The sequence below is a fragment of the Harpegnathos saltator genome, unplaced genomic scaffold, assembly GCF_003227715.2.
Source record: "Harpegnathos saltator strain DR-91 unplaced genomic scaffold, Hsal_v8.6 scaffold93, whole genome shotgun sequence".
Lineage (NCBI taxonomy): Eukaryota > Metazoa > Arthropoda > Insecta > Hymenoptera > Formicidae > Harpegnathos > Harpegnathos saltator.
In genome coordinates this window covers 3,233,772-3,254,302 of record NW_020230721.1, presented here as the reverse complement: position 1 = coordinate 3,254,302, position 20,531 = coordinate 3,233,772, and the positions used below count along the sequence as shown (strand labels likewise).

The window sequence follows — 20,531 nt, the reverse complement described above, 5'->3', positions numbered from 1 at the left end:
GCGTCGGGTCAAGTATCTGGGCCTGACGTTGGACGGCCGTTGGAATTTCGTGGCCCATTTCAGGAGCCTGGCTCCTCGGGTCCGTAAAGCAGGTCTGGCATTGGCCAGCCTGATAAGGACCCAGAGGGCCCCGGATGGCACGCGCGCCGCTTCTATATTGGTGTGGTACTCTCAATCGCCCTCTACGGGGCGCCCGGACTTATGGCCACCGGCCGCAACAAGAGTCGCCTGCAACAGGCGATGCGGTCGGTGGTCGTGAGGGCAATTCGGGGGTACCGCACCATTTCGTATAGGGCGGTGACGGCCCTGGCCAGCTCCCCTCCCCCATGGAGCTTCTTGGCGAATCAAGGCACACTCTCTATTGGAGGGTGAAGGACCTCCGCGAGAAGGGGGAAGGTCCATCGGCCAGGGACCTGAGGGCCTTGGAATCCCAGACTAGATCCCGAGTCCTGGAACGGTGGTCAGCCATATTGGCTGACCCCAAAGGATTCGGGATCCGAACGGCCGAGGCCGTCCGCTCCTGTCTGCCAGAAATGGCAGACAGGCGGGGACGCGGGCTCACTTTCCATATGATGTGAGTGCTGACCGGGCACGGGTGCTTCGGTCGGTACCTGCGCTGGATTGGAAGCCTACCACGGGTTGTCACCACTGCCCGGAGCCGCAAGACACGGCGAAGCACACCCTGGCCGTATGCCAGGCTTCCATCTTCCATCCATCTTCGGAAATGCACCAATCAGAACGCAGTATTTTCATCCAGCAAACAACCCAGCACGAAAACAAGCACCGTATGCCGCTGGCTTAACAGACCTGTTTATTGCTAATACTGAAAATTTATAGTGTATGTGACATGAACTATAGATTTTTAGTACTGGCAGTGAATATTGGAAAGCAGTCAATATGCATGTACTATATATATCAAACAAGGTAGGTTATGTTCGTCCGTATTAGAATTTGTCAGTGATTAATAACGCCTTTCGTTTTCGTAGAATTGCATTGTGTCATGTTTGACTACGTCCTATGCGTTGATATTTTTTCTTCTGCTTCGTACAAATACGATACAATAAAGAACTCTATCGGGTCTTGCGAAAGACTGATATCGAGACAAAGAGATCGAAGAAAAGATCATAAAGTAATTCAATAATGTCACGCGTAATGTCTCCAGAAGAAATGTCAAAACAAGTAGGGATGTTGGAAATGGATAAATGTATTTCATCTCGATTGTGGTACACATCTCTGAATGTTTTCCAAGCACACGATAACAGCGATTCTTTAAGGGAATGCAGTCACAACTACAGCGTCGACTTGACGGAATTGGAGGCTATAGTCGAAAGTTTGATGTAAGTAAATCTTTATCAGTTGTACTATGTTATCGTTTTCTCTTGTATACTATATACAGGGTGGAGCAATAACTATTAGGACCTTAAATATCTTCGAATCTATAAGACCCAGAGGAAGATTTGTGTAACCAAAATTACACGGTACGAAGGGGGCTATCATATAGCGATAATAATTTTTGTCCAGGTGGAGGCGCTTCGGATATACCAAGTTCATCTTCATTTTTTTAAATGGATCCGATGTTTTTTTTCCATAATATAATAGAGGAGCTATGAAACAAGTTCAGAACTCACGACATAAGATCATTGAACAAGATTTAAAGTAAAGAAAAATCGATAAAAATACATTTTTATTATTGAATGAAATTTATGTTTACAAAAGATGTTCGAACGGATACATCATGCATGATTGACTGACTTTTCTTTTTATTTTATTTTAATCTTATTTCAATCCATTTTCATGTCTAGTTTATCCTGAGAACTTGCTCAAATGTCTTTCAGCAGTGAAAATAGATACGTATTATCACTTCAATGAAAACAAACATTTTTTGAAGAACATCTTAATAAGTTCACTGTAGTAATAAAAGTAAACATGACAAGATTAGTATCGACAAATCAGTCAATCGTGTAAGATATATCCATTTGAAGAACAAGTTGACATGATTTTAATTTATGGTGAATGTCAACAAAATTTAGTGCGAGCAAAAATTTTGTATTCTTCATGTATTCAGCTTATTTGCTAGACTTGACACCACTGGATTTCTTTTTATGGGGAACCCTAAAGGATATGGTCTACAAAGAAAAACCAACTACACCTCAAGATATGCAACAATGAATTATTATAGCCTGTACATTAATAACTCCTGACGTTATTAAAAGAGCAAGCCAATCAATGATCGGAAGAATCCAGTCCTGCATCGATAATGATGACCATCACTTCGAACATCTTTTGTAAATGTAAATTTCATTTAATGATAAAAATGTATTTTTATCGATTTTTCTTTACTTTAAATCTTGTTCAGTGATCTTGTGTCGTGAGTTCTGAACTTGTTTCAGAGCTCCTCTATTATATTATGGAAAAAAAACATATTGGACCCATTTAAAAAAATGAAGATGACCTTGATATATCCGAAGCGCCTCCATCTGAACAAAAATGATTATCGCTACATGATAGCCCCCTTCGTACCGTGTAATTTTGGTTACACAAATCTTCCTCTGAGCCTTATAGGTTCGAAGATATTTAAGGTCCTAATAGTTATTGCCCCACCCTGTATATAATATACATCTACAGTCATTCTCCAAGTGAAGAGCAATACCAATGGATTGCTTATATTTTGCTGTGGAAGCTTGTGAGCAAGTCATCCAATATTCAATGTGATATACATTGCAATATTCAGACACAACTTGACTATATACAAATGAGAAACGCTATAGATATGTGCAGTAATGCTCCAGATTATGTGTACAAGGTATTCTTTACAAACTTATTCTATGTAACTTACTAAACTTAATATACAGGATATATCTGAACTAATAAATTTATAAGACAGATTCTATATTGAAAAATAAGTAAAAAGAAATTTTAGTGAACATATATTTACAATATTTTTTCATCTATTTTGAAGATGAGATAATATTAATTTTGATAATTTCTGAATATTAACAAAAGAATTATTTATTGTGCTACATATTGTTACTGTTTGTTATAAGTGAAATTAAAATAACTTTATTTTTCTTTGACATCATAGATGCATTTTAGATTCTCAAGAAACTCGCAGATATGGCAGAAATTTTTATAACTCTGTGTCTTACTTATTTGCAAAACAATTTAATGAATAAAATTTTAGATTCTCAAGAAACTCGCAGATATGGCAGAAATTTTTATAACTCTGTGTCTTACTTATTTGCAAAACAATTTAATGAATAAAATATATATTTTCAGATTAAGATTACAGAGCAGTTATATATCAGAAATTGAATGCTTAAGGATATGTATTTACTTAAAACTTGTTTACTTATTTTTTTTATGTAGAATCTATCCTGTGAGTTTATTAGTAGAGTTTAGTAGTAGAATTCAGATATATTCTGCATATTAAACGACTATCGCTACTATCTCATTTATATCTCTTATTCTTAAAAATCTTACTTTGAAATAAAAATTTATTTTTTAGGAATTATTGATGTTTCTTAGGGATGCAAGCACAAAGCATTGTACACAAATAAGCATCATATCCCAACAAACTCTCACATTCCTAAAAGAGAATATATATATCCATACAGGAATTGTATGTTGGATTATAAACAAATTAATATCTATAGTTCCGAATGCATTATGCAATGTTACTGGTGACTTGCAAGATATTTATTTCTCTACATTGAAATTGTGTCTTGAACATACTTCAATTAGAAAGAATTGGTACTCCAAATATGAAGTAGCTGAATCTTGTTCATTGGAAGCTAGCTTAACTAATCAAGATATTTATTTGCAAACTATATTGTGTCTTTTGTTGCAAATAGATATAGATGCAAATGCTGAAATGCAATTTTTAAAAACATTTTATCTTACATTATCAAAAATACATAATGTTAAAGATATTGAACTTGCATTATACTCAAAAAAAAGTGAGAAATTATTCAGCGAATGGCTCTTATTTTGGAAAGAAACATATGGCTGTTCTGAAGCCGCCACAGCTTTAGATACAGTGTATAAAATTAGTGAAAATATATTTAGATTAACAGAAGATTCTAAAATAGTTCTGTGCAAACAGGAATTACTCAAGAGGATAAGCATAAGAAAATTGCATTGGTTGAATGATATTTTAGTAAGCATTATATTTTAATCCTGTTTATAATTTTAATAATAATTGTCAAATAAAAGCAACTATATACTTTTTTCTTCACAGTTTATGTAATAAATTTATATGTATGTTACAGGATATTTGTTATATTTTAACTGTAAATAGGAAGTATAGTGAAGTAGAATTATTGTTATCATGTGATTTACTAAAGAGATTGTATCCGGTTTTATTGATGAAAGCATTGAATGAGTGTCCACATGAAGAAATTGATTCTCTTGAAGACTGTGATAATGGCATCTTCATCTGTGAATCCATCATGTTTTTGTTAGAGAAGTGTTACCCTGATTTACACAATGATTACGATTTAAATGAATTCTACACACTTTTAAAAAACCATATTGGCATTGTGGAATATATATTAAATTGGAAAAGAAGATATTTTACAAAAAGATCAGACACTAAGCAATTAAAGAATATACAGTCTGATGAGATTGAACAAGTGGTGTCTGTGAAGCAGATTCTTACTCTTCTGCAGAAACACAATATACTTTCTGTATTGAAGATCACGACAAATATACATGGTCAAGATCACAATGCCATTCAAGATTTATTGATAGAGTCTACTGAATCTGAAAACTTTCAAGCGTACTGTAGCATAGTGAGCGCTTTAAAAGCCATTTTATTGTGCGAATCTTATAGCACAGAACACGAACATATTACTAAATGCTTCACTGACATGGTATCATATTTATCCTCTTTGTATCCATTATCTTTGAGAATAGAGACAATGGAGAATATATTTTCATTGTTGTTTTTACGTCATGAAGACTTTAACATTACAAATGCTAATTCCAAAGATAACTGCAATATATCACTTGAGACGACAAATAACAATAAGTCAATGGAATATGAGAAATCAGGCTTTATGTGTAATAAATATGCCATAAAAGACATGCTGCATTCTTTGTGGAAAAGTATTATAGTTACGACGGAAGAAATCGAAAAATTGCAGGTATCCGGAAAGCTCGAGGAAGTGCAATATCTTCGCGAGAGTATATCAACCTTCAGTAATTTCATTTCGGCAACGGCGGATGCACGATGGAGATTGCAATTTTACATGAAATCTGATTTTATCGAAAATGTTACTGCCCCACAAGACGAGACGCATCATTCTTCCGCTACAAGTAGAATAGAACTTACAGTTTCTCCGAAACTAAATTTTCCACGTCGTATCAAGGGCAACACATTCTTTTATAAAGAGGGTAGCACTTCAGACGAGACTAAATTGAAATCCGATAGCAGTTCGGAGTCGGGCTTAATAAGCGGTGGTGCTAGACGTAGAAAACGTTCCAGAAATGCCGCCGTAATAGCAGATCCTTCAACAACAAAGGACAGACCGTCTCTGATTAACTTAATGTTGGCCTCACAAGAGAGTTTGGTTTTGCATTGTTTATGGAGAGGTGATCTTCAGAAGGCGCGGGAGGTAATCGAGGTAACGTTATTTTGTATATAACACATAATTATATTATGTCTTGTTTCGATATAGATTAGAGACACTCTAGTTAAACATAAATATTTCTATAACTACAGATCATTGATATTTATATATTTTTTATCGCAGCTTCGAATGTCCTGTACGCATTGTGTTCCTCCTCGGTAGCTTCGTATTTAATAGGTTCTTGCACGTCTTTCTCTTTCTTGAAATTTCTTACTAGCGTGCCAGGTGGATTCATAGTGTAATATTGCTTTGCGAATAAAATTCTCTTTCGTGGAAGACAGAATTTGCAACGGAAACACCAGCAGCACCATCCTGGAACACAGTGTATTGTTTGTGTACATAGAAATATATATGCTGCATTCAAGCAAATGTTTCCTCCTGTTTCAAGTATTTCATAAGCTTATATATTCACAAATCTATCATGCAAGCTCATATCATACAAGCATCAAATTTATTCAAAATATACTTTGAATCCTAACAAGTTAGGCATTTCAATTAAGAAGATTAAATTCACAAACAAGAATATTAAATCAGGACAAAAGATCAATTTGCTTCCTATATAGAGTGTACATTTTATTTTCTTAAAAATAAAATAAATTCTTTCTTGAGTACTTCATAGTGAACTTCTCTAAAACTTTCAATGAGTACATCTTAAGACTTTTGTCAAAAAAAAATCATGAAAACTGTCAAGACAATATTTTTGTTTGAAATAATTGTTACTCGAAGGATGTGAACTGAGTAATCGTTTAGCAGTAGAATGATATTTTTCTCTGTGTACAGTTATAATTCATAGGGAATACATACATCATAGGGAAGAGTGTCACGCTTGGATGATAAAGTTACCTCGTTGGCACCAGCACGGGATCGCAAGGCAGATGTAAATCAGCAGCCAGACCCTGAGAACCAGCCACGTCCGCGAGAGGATCTTTCCCGCGGTCGCCATATCTCGTGCATGTTGATAGTCGTAGGCGAGGCATTCTATCGCCTTGATTCCAATCTGACTGATCTCCTCTTTCGTGCAATTCTTGGCTTGCTTCATACCCATTATCCTCTTCAATGCTTCTCTCGGTGTATCTTTCGGTTCTTTCTTCTCGGTGTAATTCAACACTTTACCATGCTTCATGCCGTATTCCAGCTGCTGTTCGTACTCCAATTTGAGAGTTTCGTAATCGTACGGTTCTTCCTCAGGATTCTCGGTGTCCGCGAGAGTCGAGCCTCTGCTCGAGATTAAAAACTGATCCGGAGTATATTTCTCTGCGTCTTCGCTCGTTGATTCTTGACCGTATTCATAGACGTCGTATTGCGCGCGTGTCGACTGCGTTTCCCCAAGGTATTCTATCGTTTCCGCGTTAATTGTAACATTGCTGTTCTTTGCCATTTGGAAGAAATCCATGTCCTCATCTGACGTCGTTCCGTACTGGTTCCCCGCTTCCTCGCGCTTTATTCTAACATTGTTTACACCTTCATGCATTTATTTGGTAGAATGTACAGGGATGGTTATTCTCTTCACATCTGTTCTCTTTCCTTCCATATTTAGTTGCGGTTTAGTACATTTAATTAGCGCTTAATTACCTGTACCTGTGTTAACTTTTGTTTTACGGCTTCTGTAGTTCCGCACGCTTCTCCTCTTCTCATGAGCCATCGTTTTCACTGATGTCCTGTATGCGGCTGTCGTTCGCATCGCGGCCGTGTAGAAAAGCTGGTTTAACGGGACTTAAGTAGGTTCTGCAATGGTATGAAAAAAATTATCAAGCAACAGCAAAACGCTCACTTGGTCCAATTCGTGCTTAAAGCCAGCGATGAAGGGTTTCTCCTCTTGCTCCGAATTGAACGTCTCCTCCGCATGCGGTCGCAGATAGGAAAATATATTCGAAAGCTGCTGCTTATCTTCAGTATTGCGCTGATTGTAACGCCTTACGTGGGAATGTAACGCTGCGTACTTGCTTTCATCCTCCGCGAGCGGCTTTAAGCCCGCGAGGTCGGCCGGCTTAATCATCTCGTTCTCACTCTCTTCATCATAATTCATATCGTCCAACGCGATTTCAAAGACTTTCGTGTCCCGTATATCTACCTGCAATTGAGGCATGTTATAATTTGATTCGAAATGTAATGGAGAGCGTTGTTCGCGCTCAGAATACTTAACTGTATGAGAAAGTGTCTGCATAATACGAATCTGAATTATTGACAAGAGCACTATCAACTTCTGGTATAACATTTTGTGTTTCCTCGATCGTGTAACGTTCTTTACAAATAAATTCTGCTTTCCAGAAGTTTCGCATGGAAAACACGCAGTTAGATGGCGAGGTCCGATTTGCCGAAGCTCTTCACGCATTCAAGCAGGATACGCTCAAATACGTTTACACGTCAGATACGACGGATTCTCCGAAGGAAAGCTTGAAAACTTCCATGTTAGAAGTGAGATCCCGTGCCTTGTATAGCCAATTTCTTCGTCTCTTGAGCGCTAAATACCCAATTGTCGCCGTATGATTGCAGAATATAAGACTAGCTGCGCAAGAAGGTGTGCAATCCTCCAGGTACACGAATCAACTCGAGACACTTCTGGCGTCGCAGAAGCCGCATTTACAGTTGCTGAAGGCAAATATTCCAAGTAGCAACGAGATGCTGACACTCAGCGTGCTCGACTTGAGTTTAACCATAGGACAAACTTATCAGATATCGAGCAATCTCTGCGACGTGGCTATGAAGTACTTGAAATTGTGCGAATTGCTTGACAGCACGGAACACGCAAATTTCTTCTTTAAGATCTATCAATTGTTTTACGAGAGCAAGAGCAATATATCGGTGACGACTATACTGTGCGACGTAAGAATTCCATTGTCCATGAAGGAGTGGAAGGAAAGCAACGCATTTTGGAGCGATTTCGGGAACAATTACTGCGCATTCAATGACGTTGAGAGAGCAAAGACTGTCGAGGAACAATCTTGTGACAATAATCGTCTTCTAGCATTGAAAACGATAAGAAAGATGTCTGCTATTTATAATAGCGATCGAAAATACCTTCAAAATATTTACTCTCATCTGCAGCTTGTATATAGTATTATCCCCGACACAAGTAGTAAGTCCTTTGTTTGGTTTACTTAAGGGGTAACATCTGAGTGAACGCCTGAAAACACAGAGTAAGTTTGGGAATTTTTTGTAGTTAAATTGTAGTTAGTTAAATAACAACATAGATGGAAAATTGGTTTGAAGGCCTTTGACACATATCTTAAACTACAATTAATCTTAAACTACAAAACAATTTTTATTTTTATTTTTATTATTTTTATTATTTTTATTATTTATTATTATATTTTATTTATTATTATTTATTATTTTGCCTCAAGTGGCAGCGCTGAAGCTCTTCAAGTAAAACCGCATTTTTTTCACGGGTCCCCACGACTTGCAGCAGAAATGTCGTACACTTTCAAAAAGGCAAAATTTTTGTTAATCTACATTAAATTTGCTAAAGTACACACGTATATATTAAAATATTGATTTTTGTAGAAATGGTGAACATTAGGAAAAAAAGTTTCAGTTTTATCCAAGAAATTCAGTGAAAAAATATTTATAATAACAAAAGTTTTAAACCGATAAAAATCATGTGTACTTTTCTAGAGAATTTAGTTTAGCAGCTACTGTAAAAATTTCGAATGGATCGGATGAAATTTGTTAAAGTTCTGCTGCAAGCCAGTTCGAAAAATGTGGTTTTACTTGGAGAGCTTCAGCGCCATCTTGAGGCAAAATAATAACAAAAAATTGTTTTGTGTAGTTTAAGGTATGCACGTTAGAGGCCTTCAAACCAATTTTCCATCTATGTTGTTATTTAACTACAAAAAATTCCCAAACTTACTCTGTGTTTTCAGGCGTTCACTCAGATGTTACCCCTTAATTCTTCGTCTATTGCAAAAGCTTACCTTACTTGACTTATTTTTGCTCGTTAAATTAATAATTTGCCTTGAATTTATACTAATTCTAATAAACTACTGTTTATAATTTTAGATGGTGCTAGCATACAGACAGTGACTGATTTACTAAAAACGCCGTTACACCGTTATTTCGGCTATCAGATATTCGACTTGCAGACGGAGCCGGATAAACTCGAAACGGTCGCCTCTAGTTTGCAAGTGAATTTAGTCTACAGTATTCTTGTGAACGCGTGTCCTAATGTTCCCTGCTATAGTGAGAGAAATTATACCAGCATCGACGACACTGGATGTATCATATTGAATCAGAATCAAATCGAATCGGTACGAATCTGTGATCATTATTCAACAATTCATTGTCTAAAGCAGAAGAATGATTATACAGATTGTATCTGAACTTATCAATAAATTTACAGGACAGATTCTGTGTTAGAAAATAAGCAAAAAAAGCTTTAGTAAATATATGTTCGCAGAAGTTTGATTTTTAAGATATAACTTTCAGAAGATAACAAAAATGAAAATATTTTTCGCGATAAACGGGTTAAAAATGCTAATATAATATTTTTATACAGGGTGTATTAAAAAGATGAGTACTCCGGATTAATTTGAAGGGATGACGTTTTTTAAAGAAATGTTAAATACAAAAGTTTTAGAGTTTGAAAGTGGGCAACTTGAATTTGACCTAAGGGTCAAATTTAGAAGTCAAACCAAGGATTTGTAAATTGTAAATAGAAACCCATTTCTTATTATATTATCTCCTTCTACCAATTAATTTGAATAATTTTTATCTGAAATATTTATTTGTCTAATATTTTGTGATATTTAAGGAAAACTACCTTTTTTTATTTTTGACTTAAGATATCTCGGTAACTATTTGTCGGAAGAGTTGGAAGAAAAATTGATACTAGACTTTTTTTGCTCTATTTGATCTGAAAAATACGATAGTGCCCTAACTTTTGTTACGTTGATGATTTTGAAATTTTCAAAAGTTAAAGGAAAAAAGTGATATAATAAAAATAGGGATTTCCATTTACAATTCTAAAGTTAACTTTGAATTGACCTTTAAATTTGAGTCCTAGGTCAAGTTCCAGTTCACCATTGGTTTCTAAATCCAACCTATTTCTAAATCCAAAAACTTTTATATTTAACGTATTTTTTTTTTAAACCGTCGTTCTTTCAAGTTAATCCGGGGTGCCCATCTTTCTGATATACCCTTATATATAACCATTTATACAATCATTTCTTCTCCCAGAATATCTGTTATTAATTTTCAATGATATAAACAGTATAGATGTAGCGTCACCAAGAATATCGTTTTTACAGGATGCGAAGAATGTCGCGATTAAAGGGCCGAATCAATGTGTTTCGGAGATATTGACGGAACTCTTACAAGTTCTATGCAGCGTGAGCTCGGAACAGTTTCATCTGGACAGTTCACGCTTGAAGAGTATCTCTAATCACACGGACGTGCAAACTATATTAAGTAAGACGTCGCACCTCGCTACTCTCGATCTCAGCGAATTGTCCGTGGGCGATGAGACGCTGACATTTTTTCTGAATGTTTGGAACGTCATGTTCCTTCATACGTGCTTGACTGTATGGTGCAACGATCCACCTTTTGAGGACTTGAGGCACATGGTATCTTTGGCATCGGTCGGCTATGTAATCGGTGATCTGGGCTTGGTGACACTCGCCTCTCTTAGATCAAAGTTGTTAGGCAACCTCTCGAACGACTTCAAGTTCTTCACACGGGTCGAGGAGCTCAATGAGTTGGCGTGGCAGGACTTAGACCTCGTGCAGAATTCGAAAGTCGTCTTTGCCATGGCCAACGAGTTCTATGGGACGCCTGAAATTCGTGTAAGTTATGCTCGATTAATTGATGAGCCTGAATTGTCTCGAACAAAAATATATCGAAATTTAAAAAGTGGGATGATTTTCTGATAAATCTGATAATATCGAAATCCGACAATCTCCGGCGATATAATTTCACTGAAGTCTCGGGATTGTTATACAGACGGATACATTAGTATTTACTTAAAGTTGTATAATAACTAGTCAGTTAAAAAATTTAATTTGGAAAGTTAACGGCTTTTTAATTTAACTTAGTTAACTTCTGCATTTTCTCTCATAAGAATACATCTGTGCATACTGCTTTCAAGGTGTTCTCCTCCTTGATAACGATATACCTGACGAGAGTTGTCTTGATATTTGGATTTCTATGTTAAGACTTTTCAACAAATCGCAATTTCTGATTTCCGAGATTTTGATATATCGGGGCAATGTGTTAACCAATTAATTATTCGCCTCTTTAAACACGAATGAATCATGACGAATATACTTCACGCTGGCAGGTGTACGAGACACAGACGTTAAACGAGAGCTTGAACGTCGCGATACGCGATTATGTCTCTCATTACTCGTCGAGACTTGGCGACGATTCTATAGCCGACCTGGCAAGGCGGAAAATCAGTCTGCCTGATTTCGTGCGACAGTATCGGAACGTGTCGTCGCAAAACGCCAGTGCTGGCACAATGAGCGCTCTTGCGGATGGACTCGAAACACTGGAGGATGCCGACGTAGAATACATCGCGTTCAACTATGCCTACGAAGTAATCTTGAAATATCACGAACACAAAGCGCCGGTCGTCAGACCCACGGATGCCATGGAAACGTCACTCTGGCAAACTCGCAGACTGAGGCCTAACTTGCTGCAATACCTGGAAGGCCACTGTTGGCTCCTCTCTTACCTCCTGCAGAGGATGCACAACGAGAGTCCGACGATCCTGGAGAACAGCTGCGACAATACGAGACGCACCGCGTGTCTCGAGAACCTGCTGAATTCCCCGTGGGTCGACAGGCTGAAGCCGCTATTTGACGGCAATCAAACTCTCGCTGCTATTCACGATAGCGTGCCCGCGCACGAGTTGTGGAAGCACTTCGAGCGCCGGGGTGACAATTACAACTGGGAAAATTCTTTGAAGATCTTGAACGCTCTAGCCGACAATGTCACGAGGTACAACAAGGAGTTACTGCGCTTCAAAGACCTACTCTTGAGCCACGTGCTCTCCAATCTGGGTGTCCTCTCTACCACGAGAGTGCTGCAGTACCTGTATCAGATCAAAGACGTGCATATATTGACGCAGACGATATTGCACAATATCAACAAGTGGCCCATGAACGTATGCGAGCACGCCTTGTTCCACGCGTTGCAGCACGAGCACAGTCACAGACTGCCGGCGCACTGCAAACACCGGATGAACGGTATCCTGTGCAGGATAACGATTTTCCACAAGATGATCCCGTACTGCGTGAGCAGGTCGAATAGCACGTGGTATGACGTCGTCTATTGCACGGATAAGATCGATCCATTCCAGATCATCAAATCCTTAATCAATGCGGATCAGTTCGAGTTGTGCTTGGAGTGGCTGGAGTGTCAAGCGTTCTCCTTGGAGATACAGCCCTCGGTGATACAAGACTTCCTGATCGGCCTCTTGAAGAACGAGGAGCATGACTTCGATCAAGCTCTCAAGGTATGTTACATCGTGCAGCACCTTTGAAGATATTTCTCGATGGAAATTGAATAATGTATCGATGTGAACACCATGATACAAGCATTTTTTGTAACATTTATTGCAAGTTTACTGCGTGGTCAATGGAGTAGATGATTAATATTGATTAAATTTTTTTATATTATATTTTACATATAATTTTATAACACATGATTTTAATATATTTCTTATTAATTAACATTAATTATCTAAACTATCTAAAATATATATTAATATTAATATAATATTAATTATTGTTTAATTAATATAAACTATTGTATAAATTAATGAAGATTTAGAATATTAATTGCTGCATAAACAGTACGGTATACAAGTAATACTCTACGTGCATTGAAATTTTGGAAAATACGTTACATTGTTGAACACTTTTATCCTCCTAAAATTTGAAGTTACTTTAAATTATTATATTAAAATTTTATTTTATATATTTTGTTTGTTTTATATAATTAAGATTTTACTTTATAGATGGTTATTTATATATTAAGATTTTTAATTATAACCGATATCCCCCCTGTGACAACATTTAGGTTCTTATTAGCTTTTTGTTCTTAAAGGATTCATTAATGTGTGTTTCAGTTTCTCCAAGCGTTGCCCTCAAGTCAATCAGTGAAGATGTGTAAAGGAGTTCTCAAGAAGTTAGAATCCACTAGCGCGTTAAAGTTCGTCGCTAACTATTTATTAGAACATTGTAAAGCAACGGAAGAATCTAAATACCGAAAAACTTTAATAGGGGTGGACATCTTGAAGATGCTGGAGAATAAAGATAAAGCGTTATACATTCATCTGATCAAGGAACCTTTGTTGATGCTGGAACAATTGCTAATGAACTGTAAATTCGAAAGTATCCAAAAAATTCTAACTACTTTACACGAAGACTTGCAGCACCCTGATATAGGCATCGGCAACTTCGACAAAATCATAAGATTATATGCCAAAAAATCGTTGGACTTTCGCGTGTCACTCCAACGCGATAGTATCGAAAATAAAAGCAAGAATGTTCCACAATCCAATCTTGAGACAGAGGACAACGAGTTTGTCATGCCCGTAAATGTTCCCACTAAGGAGGAGTGGATACCTAATGACAAGGTAAATCGAGAATCTTTAATAATGATTCCGGGAAAAAATGATTATTTTGATGAATTTTGTCTCTATACATGGCTACGTATATAATCATACATAATTACACAAGATGAGGCACTTAAAACAGACCACCTGAATGACTTTGAAAATATGTAGGACAGAAAAAAATGTTAAATATAGAAATTGTAGGGTTTTAAGTGATGCATCACATAATAATATTGATATGATCTTAAACAGCGTTATCAAGATTTCGGAAAGTTTATCTTGAATTTTTTTAAATGGAAACTCGTATTTTTTATTATATCATTTTTCTGTCAATTAATTTGAACAATTTTTGAAACATTTTTTTATTTGCCTGATATTTTTTGAGATACTTAAAAAGAAATTGGTAAACTTTTTCAATAGTTGACTTACAATATCTTGACTTAAATATCTCAAAAAGTATTAAGCAAATAAGAAAACGTTTCAGACAAAAATTGTTCAAGATAATTGGTAGAAAAAGATGATTCAAGGTGATCTTTCCATAATCTTAATAACGTTCAAGGTCATATTAATATTGTTATGTGATGCATAACTTAAAACTCTATAACCTCTGTCTTTAACATTTTTTCTATCTTGCATATTTTCAAAATTATTTAAGATTGGCCTGTATTAAGTGCCTCACCCTATATAATCATACATGATTATACATGTTTATGCTGAAAAGAATGCTATTGTACAATTGAAGTAAATATTTATTTCTCGTGGCAGACCATAATGTTGATCATAATGTTTAATTGGGTTAAACTAATTTTTGTTTTTTTATTCTACAATATTCCTCCCATACGGATGTATATAATTATGTATATATAATTTATTTATATAATCTATATATAACTTATATATAATTATATAAAATACAAAATTTTTATATAGTCATTTTTCCTGGGGTATATTAAAACAGGTGTATATCTTTTCAGCCAAGCTTTCCTCGCTTTTTTACTGAAAATGTATTTATCTAATAGATATTGTTTTGCTTAATAGGCAAGGGAGTGTAGTTGCTGCGAGGCGGTGATATTCTCGATGTTCAACAGACGTCATCACTGTAGGAGATGCGGTCGCGTTGTCTGCGCCATGTGTTCTCAACATCGTATGCAAGTCGCCGGCTATCCTGCCTCCGTTCCCGTACGCGTTTGCGACGACTGCAAACGTCAAACAGTACTGCAGATGCGAGCAGCGCAGGACACGTCGACGCCCAGCAGTGAAGCGTTTGATTATTGGCGATTAACAAAGGACGAGAAACACAATCGTACTATAAGAGAGGAATTTTCGTTCGAATACGCGCCGAACATTTCACTGTGCCTCGCTATTCTCAACTTGCATTCCGATCACAAGATGTACACTAGGTACTATTGAATTTTTTAACGTAGCTGTAACAGTAAATTGATGCAGAACATGTAGGCCGTGTTCCAAAATTCACTGTCATCGCTGAAAATTTATAGTTTGCGTGACACAAACTATATATTTTCAGTACTGGCAGTGAATTTTGGAACACGGCCGTAGAAAGTCAAGGATTTCCTGATTAATTTATATCCTTCAAATATTACGTATATAAATATAAATATAAAAAAACATATACATACAAAAACATATATACAAAAAAAATATATATATATTATACATATGAAAAAATATATTTATTCCGTCAATATTATCTAAAAACGAAGGAACAAAATAATATCGGCATCATGATTTTTTACAGCTTTTTACTGGACTGTTGCGATGAGATGAAGCAGTTGCTCCAACCTGTTGGTGGCGGCAGAATAAATCCCGAGGTAGATCACGCAGTGATTATCAGAATGATACGTTCTCTGCTGGTTGCAGCTAAGGTGAAGTGCGCGAAGCTCGGCTTTAATACCGGCCTCGCGCATTGCGATCGTTTCCTCTCGCAAGTGGATCTTATTGCGACATTAGTCCAATCCGACTGCTTGGCTCTCATACCAAAGGACGACTTGAACGAGCACACGCTGAGGAAACTGCGCGACCTCCTCACCGAGAAGGAACAGTGGACGTTAGCCTTGGACGTTAGCACTAAAGCGGGACTGGACACACAAGGAGTGTGGGCCGCGTGGGGCAAGGCGTGTCTGAAAGTTGGTTACTTCGATCAGGCGAAAGAGAAGTTTTACCACTGCCTCGACAAAATCGTGCAAGAGGATCTCGACGGCTGGGTCATGCTGACATATTCTAAGGAGCTGGCCGAAGAAGGCAAGGGAGAGATAATCGAGATGACGTCCACGCCGAAGAGGAGCAAAGCATTGGACGAGGACGAGCGAGCGAGCGAGGGTCACTCGAAGAGAAACGAATTCTCCAAGTGCCGGCCGCTGAAAGATCCTCCGCTGCTGACGGAGATCCTGCAGATACTGGATAACTTGAGCGTACACCGTTCCCGAGCGCAATATCCGTCGCAATTCAGATCCGACGCGGCGCAGGAGATCCTGCAGACGCTTAACAGCTTGAAGGCCGTCAGTCAGAATCAGTTCAACGTCAAGCACTTGACTAGCGCCAATCAAACGATTTACTATCAAGAAAACCTATATTATTTACTGATGTATGGAAGTTACAGCTCCATCTTGCAGTTCTTCCTGAGGCACAAGGAATTTGAAAAATGTCTGATGTATGTCCTCGAGAACGATTTAGAGAGCGAACTGTTCCTCAATGGAATTTACCTACCCTGTCTGAGAAACGGCGACATCGCGAACCTCCATGACGCCATGAGGACGAAAGATCCCACTTTGCTCATGTGGAGGAAGTATCTGATCTTCGTTTGTCACTTCATGGAGAAGAAACAGTATTGGCACATTCTGTATCAGTTACAGCTGTTTATGAAAGACTGCATACGAGCGTCGATGACGTGCATCCGTTTCTATATTAACGAAGCAAACACTTATTTGGATCTGCACAACAAGGTGCATCTGCTGCAAGACGCCCAGAGGCACTTGGAGTCGGAACTGCAGATCGAGAACTTGAACAAACGGAAGAGGAGCACGTGCTCCGTTTACAACGGCCAAGGCGTATTAGCGATGGAGATGGAACCGTCGGAGATAGATAGACATATCAACACCATATGCAGGCAAACGGAAATTGCGAAATTCCTAGCGAATTGCGAGAGAGAAGAAAGAGCGGCTGCTGAATTTTTGAATCTTTTCCCAGACGTCGACGCGGATAATTTCCAGACACGTCAATTGCCCACGTTGTTCGGCGATCAACAGCAGAAGATACACTTGGCGGTACTGGCTATATTGTGCGGTCGTGATATCGAGGAAGGATTTGGCATAGCTTTCAGAGTAATGCAAGGTTCGTAATCCACAGTCCGTACGGTGCTATCATTTTCTATGCACGCGTCATGAGGTCTGTTCTTCTCAGCTGAAAAGTAAATTGCACTTTTTGTTTTTAGAGTGAAACAAATATATAATTTAGAATTGAAGGAAAAAGGAGACAGAGTCCCAGTTTTACTTTAGTTGAAAAGAAAACAAACCTATAGATGATACAATTCAAGTAGAATAACATTTGAATGTGAATTTTGTTTTCTCCCTAAATATATTGTATTCTTGCAGACTATAATCTTCCTCAACAGAAGGTATATTCTCTGGCTGGTCATGTGTTGGCTTTAAAAAGTAACGTAGCTGCGATCGAACAGTTGATCAAATGTTGTCGTAGCTCTGGAGCGCCTAATGCCCACGTTATTTCTGATCATGTTCTAACGCATTGCGTCAAGTTGCTGTTAAATCGTTCGTACAGCACGCAGAGTCAGACTCTCAAAAATCATATCGACACCCTGGTCAGATCGATAATAGACACGGAACTTAGGGTAGGATTAATTCACATGACAAGGAATCGTAGTTTTCAATTATTAATTATTAATATGTCCAAAAACATTTCAAATATATTACATAATTGGATAATGTCGATGTTTCTGTTCTAGATAAACGCCTATATCGAAAGTAAACAATTAAAAGCTGCGTATTTGCTTGCTGTTAAACATTCTAGAGCGCAAGATATAAGAAGAATTTTGAAAGAATCAGATAGACTTGGCCAAAATGCAATCAAAGCGATATGCTTAAAATGGCTGCAACAAGAACCAAAGGAATAGGTTTGAGATACACACAAATGTGCAATCTGCTTTCTTAAGAAAAAAAAACTGGTGACAAGACGGTGTAATTTAATAAATGGAATAGAAGGAATTCTGCTGATATATTTTGTAAACGATATTTAAGATAAAACATGTTTATTGCATATAATGAAATAAAATTGTTTTGTACTCATTGCAAGTTCCTGTATACATTTGTATCTTCTTTCATAGATTATCAAGAAAATACATAGACTTAAATTATTTTTGATAATACCATCATAGAAATTATTGTCCCCTTTATTATCATTAAAAATTAAAATCTTTGATCCCTCATTGCAATTATACCAAACAATATCTGAAGGATTAAAAATTAGGTACACAATTCTTACTTCCGACATGATTTTACAACAAAGGATCAGAGGCCTTAAAATTTATTAAGCCCTTAGAACTATATATAGACCTGTAATAATCATTATGTGTGCAAATCACATGGATATTCCCTAACTCCTGCTACAAAAATCAACTGTTTTAAATATCAAGTACAATACCTAATCCATACCTTATTCTTACAATTGGATATGTTGTATTGTATACGCATATATGAATATATCGAGCCTAGATAAATATATGGATACAACATACAACAGTGATTATAATGAGATGAAACTTGATCGTAATGCGCACACTTGGCACATGTGAGGTGCAAAGACAGGAATGCATATAAGAAATACATCTTAAATACTAAAAAAAAGTAAAATTTTGTAAACGTTTGTACAATTATCTTGGTCTTATTTTATCTTAAACAATTTTCTTAATACAATAACTGACTTTCCCACTTTGAAAATGACATAAACAAAAATCCGAAATATACATTGATTAAAAATAAATAAGATTAATTAAATTAAAGAATTTGTTAGTTTTACTATTAGTACATAGTTGCTTGATTAGTGCAGTTAGTTTCAGAATTTTACTTATGTCACTTTCAAAATAAACAATTTAGACATTAATATTTCGTAGTAAAACAATATCCTCTTCCTTTTAGGATAATTGAATATAGATATAAAATGGCAAAAGTCTTCCAAATTCATATCAATTTATATCAATATTTAAAGAAACTCGAAATGCCATTTTTATGGCATATTTTATGGAATTTGCAAGTAGTAAAGCATATAATGCTTATAATGCATATAAAGCATATAATGCTTTAAAATTTACTACTGTTTGTCCTCCATTAATGCTGATAACCTCTCTTCATATTTCTCAACAAATTTGCTGTCCATATCCTTGAGACTTGCCAAGAAGGAATCTTTGTCAGACTGCAACCATGTATTACTCCATTTTCTGAAAATCTCAACACGGCATTGAAACAGGCTTGGATACCTATCTGATCCTTCACAAGTCAAATTCTCCATCTCAGATAGTAGCCCGTTCATTAACTTTTCCGGAGGAGCCCAGAATTTCAGCAACACTTCCAGAAAATCACTCCGCTGCATCTCTGACCATTCTTGAAACCATGATGTCATGTAACGCAACTGAGCCTCTTTTGATACTTTAGTACACATGTTTTCACTTGAAAGAATAAATTGTTAATAATCAGATATTAATTAGGCACTATTAAGTAGGACACTATTAAGTAGTATTTATTAGATATTATTGAATAGGAACAAAACGTTAATTTTGCATTTGTGTTTCACTACATGCAAATTTTTAATCACATACGTATTTTTAAAAGGAAGAAATAATATATAAAATAGCGGAGAGTTGATTGTGTATATCTACTATTTAAGCAAAAATCAACGTAAACGCATAATAACCAAAGTAATTTTGCGCAAAAAACAGTAAAAAGGGTAGAGCAACATATCTCGTTAGGTTAGAAACACGGCTCGGTGCAACTGCAACGAGTAAAGAAATAAATATTTCGAGCATCTACAAATAATGGTGTAGTTTACGGAGTGGAAAATTATCAAATTACGTTTCAGTCTGTGCTAATTGCGTGCACCACCGTCGTCCGAGTTGCTGTTATCGTTTACAGTTCTCACGTAGGACGTACGTTATCACATCCTACTTATTTCTCGTGGGGAGAGCATGGCGGTTCGTGATAAAAATTCTATAACGACAGAGAAGCAAAAGGTCTTACCCGCAAAGCGTACTCAAATTTGAACGCTCCGTTATGGTATCGACGAAACGTAGTGTTTATTTAAAAAACGTAGAATACACGATT

General features: G+C 36.8%; 3 protein-coding genes across 4 annotated transcripts; 1 reads left to right on the top strand and 2 right to left on the bottom strand.

Moving 5' to 3' along the window:
* Positions 1–952: 952 nt before the first annotated feature.
* On the top strand, positions 953–18,461 carry Sptz (zinc finger FYVE-type containing 26 spastizin). Its single transcript, XM_011154023.3, has 14 exons — positions 953–1,337; positions 2,626–2,803; positions 3,506–4,156; positions 4,269–5,624; positions 7,899–8,045; positions 8,124–8,706; positions 9,630–9,877; positions 10,877–11,410; positions 11,905–13,083; positions 13,699–14,208; positions 15,226–15,587; positions 15,944–17,535; positions 17,796–18,049; positions 18,164–18,461. The coding sequence occupies exons 1-14, from the start codon at positions 1,141–1,143 to the stop codon at positions 18,329–18,331; spliced, it is 7,959 nt and encodes a 2,652-aa protein (XP_011152325.2). The 5' UTR covers positions 953–1,140; the 3' UTR covers positions 18,332–18,461.
* Positions 5,734–7,513, bottom strand: LOC105190970 (uncharacterized). 2 transcript variants are annotated; one of them, XM_011154022.2, is made up of 3 exons: positions 7,209–7,512; positions 6,474–7,075; positions 5,734–5,942 (listed from the first exon to the last, which is right to left on the bottom strand). In XM_011154022.2, the coding sequence occupies exons 2-3, from the start codon at positions 7,021–7,023 to the stop codon at positions 5,734–5,736; spliced, it is 759 nt and encodes a 252-aa protein (XP_011152324.1). In that variant the 5' UTR covers positions 7,024–7,075; positions 7,209–7,512. The 2 variants fall into 2 exon arrangements, with proteins under 2 accessions (XP_011152324.1, XP_011152323.1); XM_011154021.3 differs by having other exon boundaries at positions 6,474–7,513.
* On the bottom strand, positions 18,450–20,416 carry LOC105190969 (uncharacterized protein C14orf119). The gene is made up of 2 exons (XM_011154019.3): positions 20,283–20,416; positions 18,450–19,879 (listed from the first exon to the last, which is right to left on the bottom strand). Exon 2 carries the CDS (start codon positions 19,870–19,872, stop codon positions 19,525–19,527), a length of 348 nt encoding a protein of 115 aa, XP_011152321.1. The 5' UTR covers positions 19,873–19,879; positions 20,283–20,416; the 3' UTR covers positions 18,450–19,524.
* Positions 20,417–20,531: the final 115 nt, after the last annotated feature.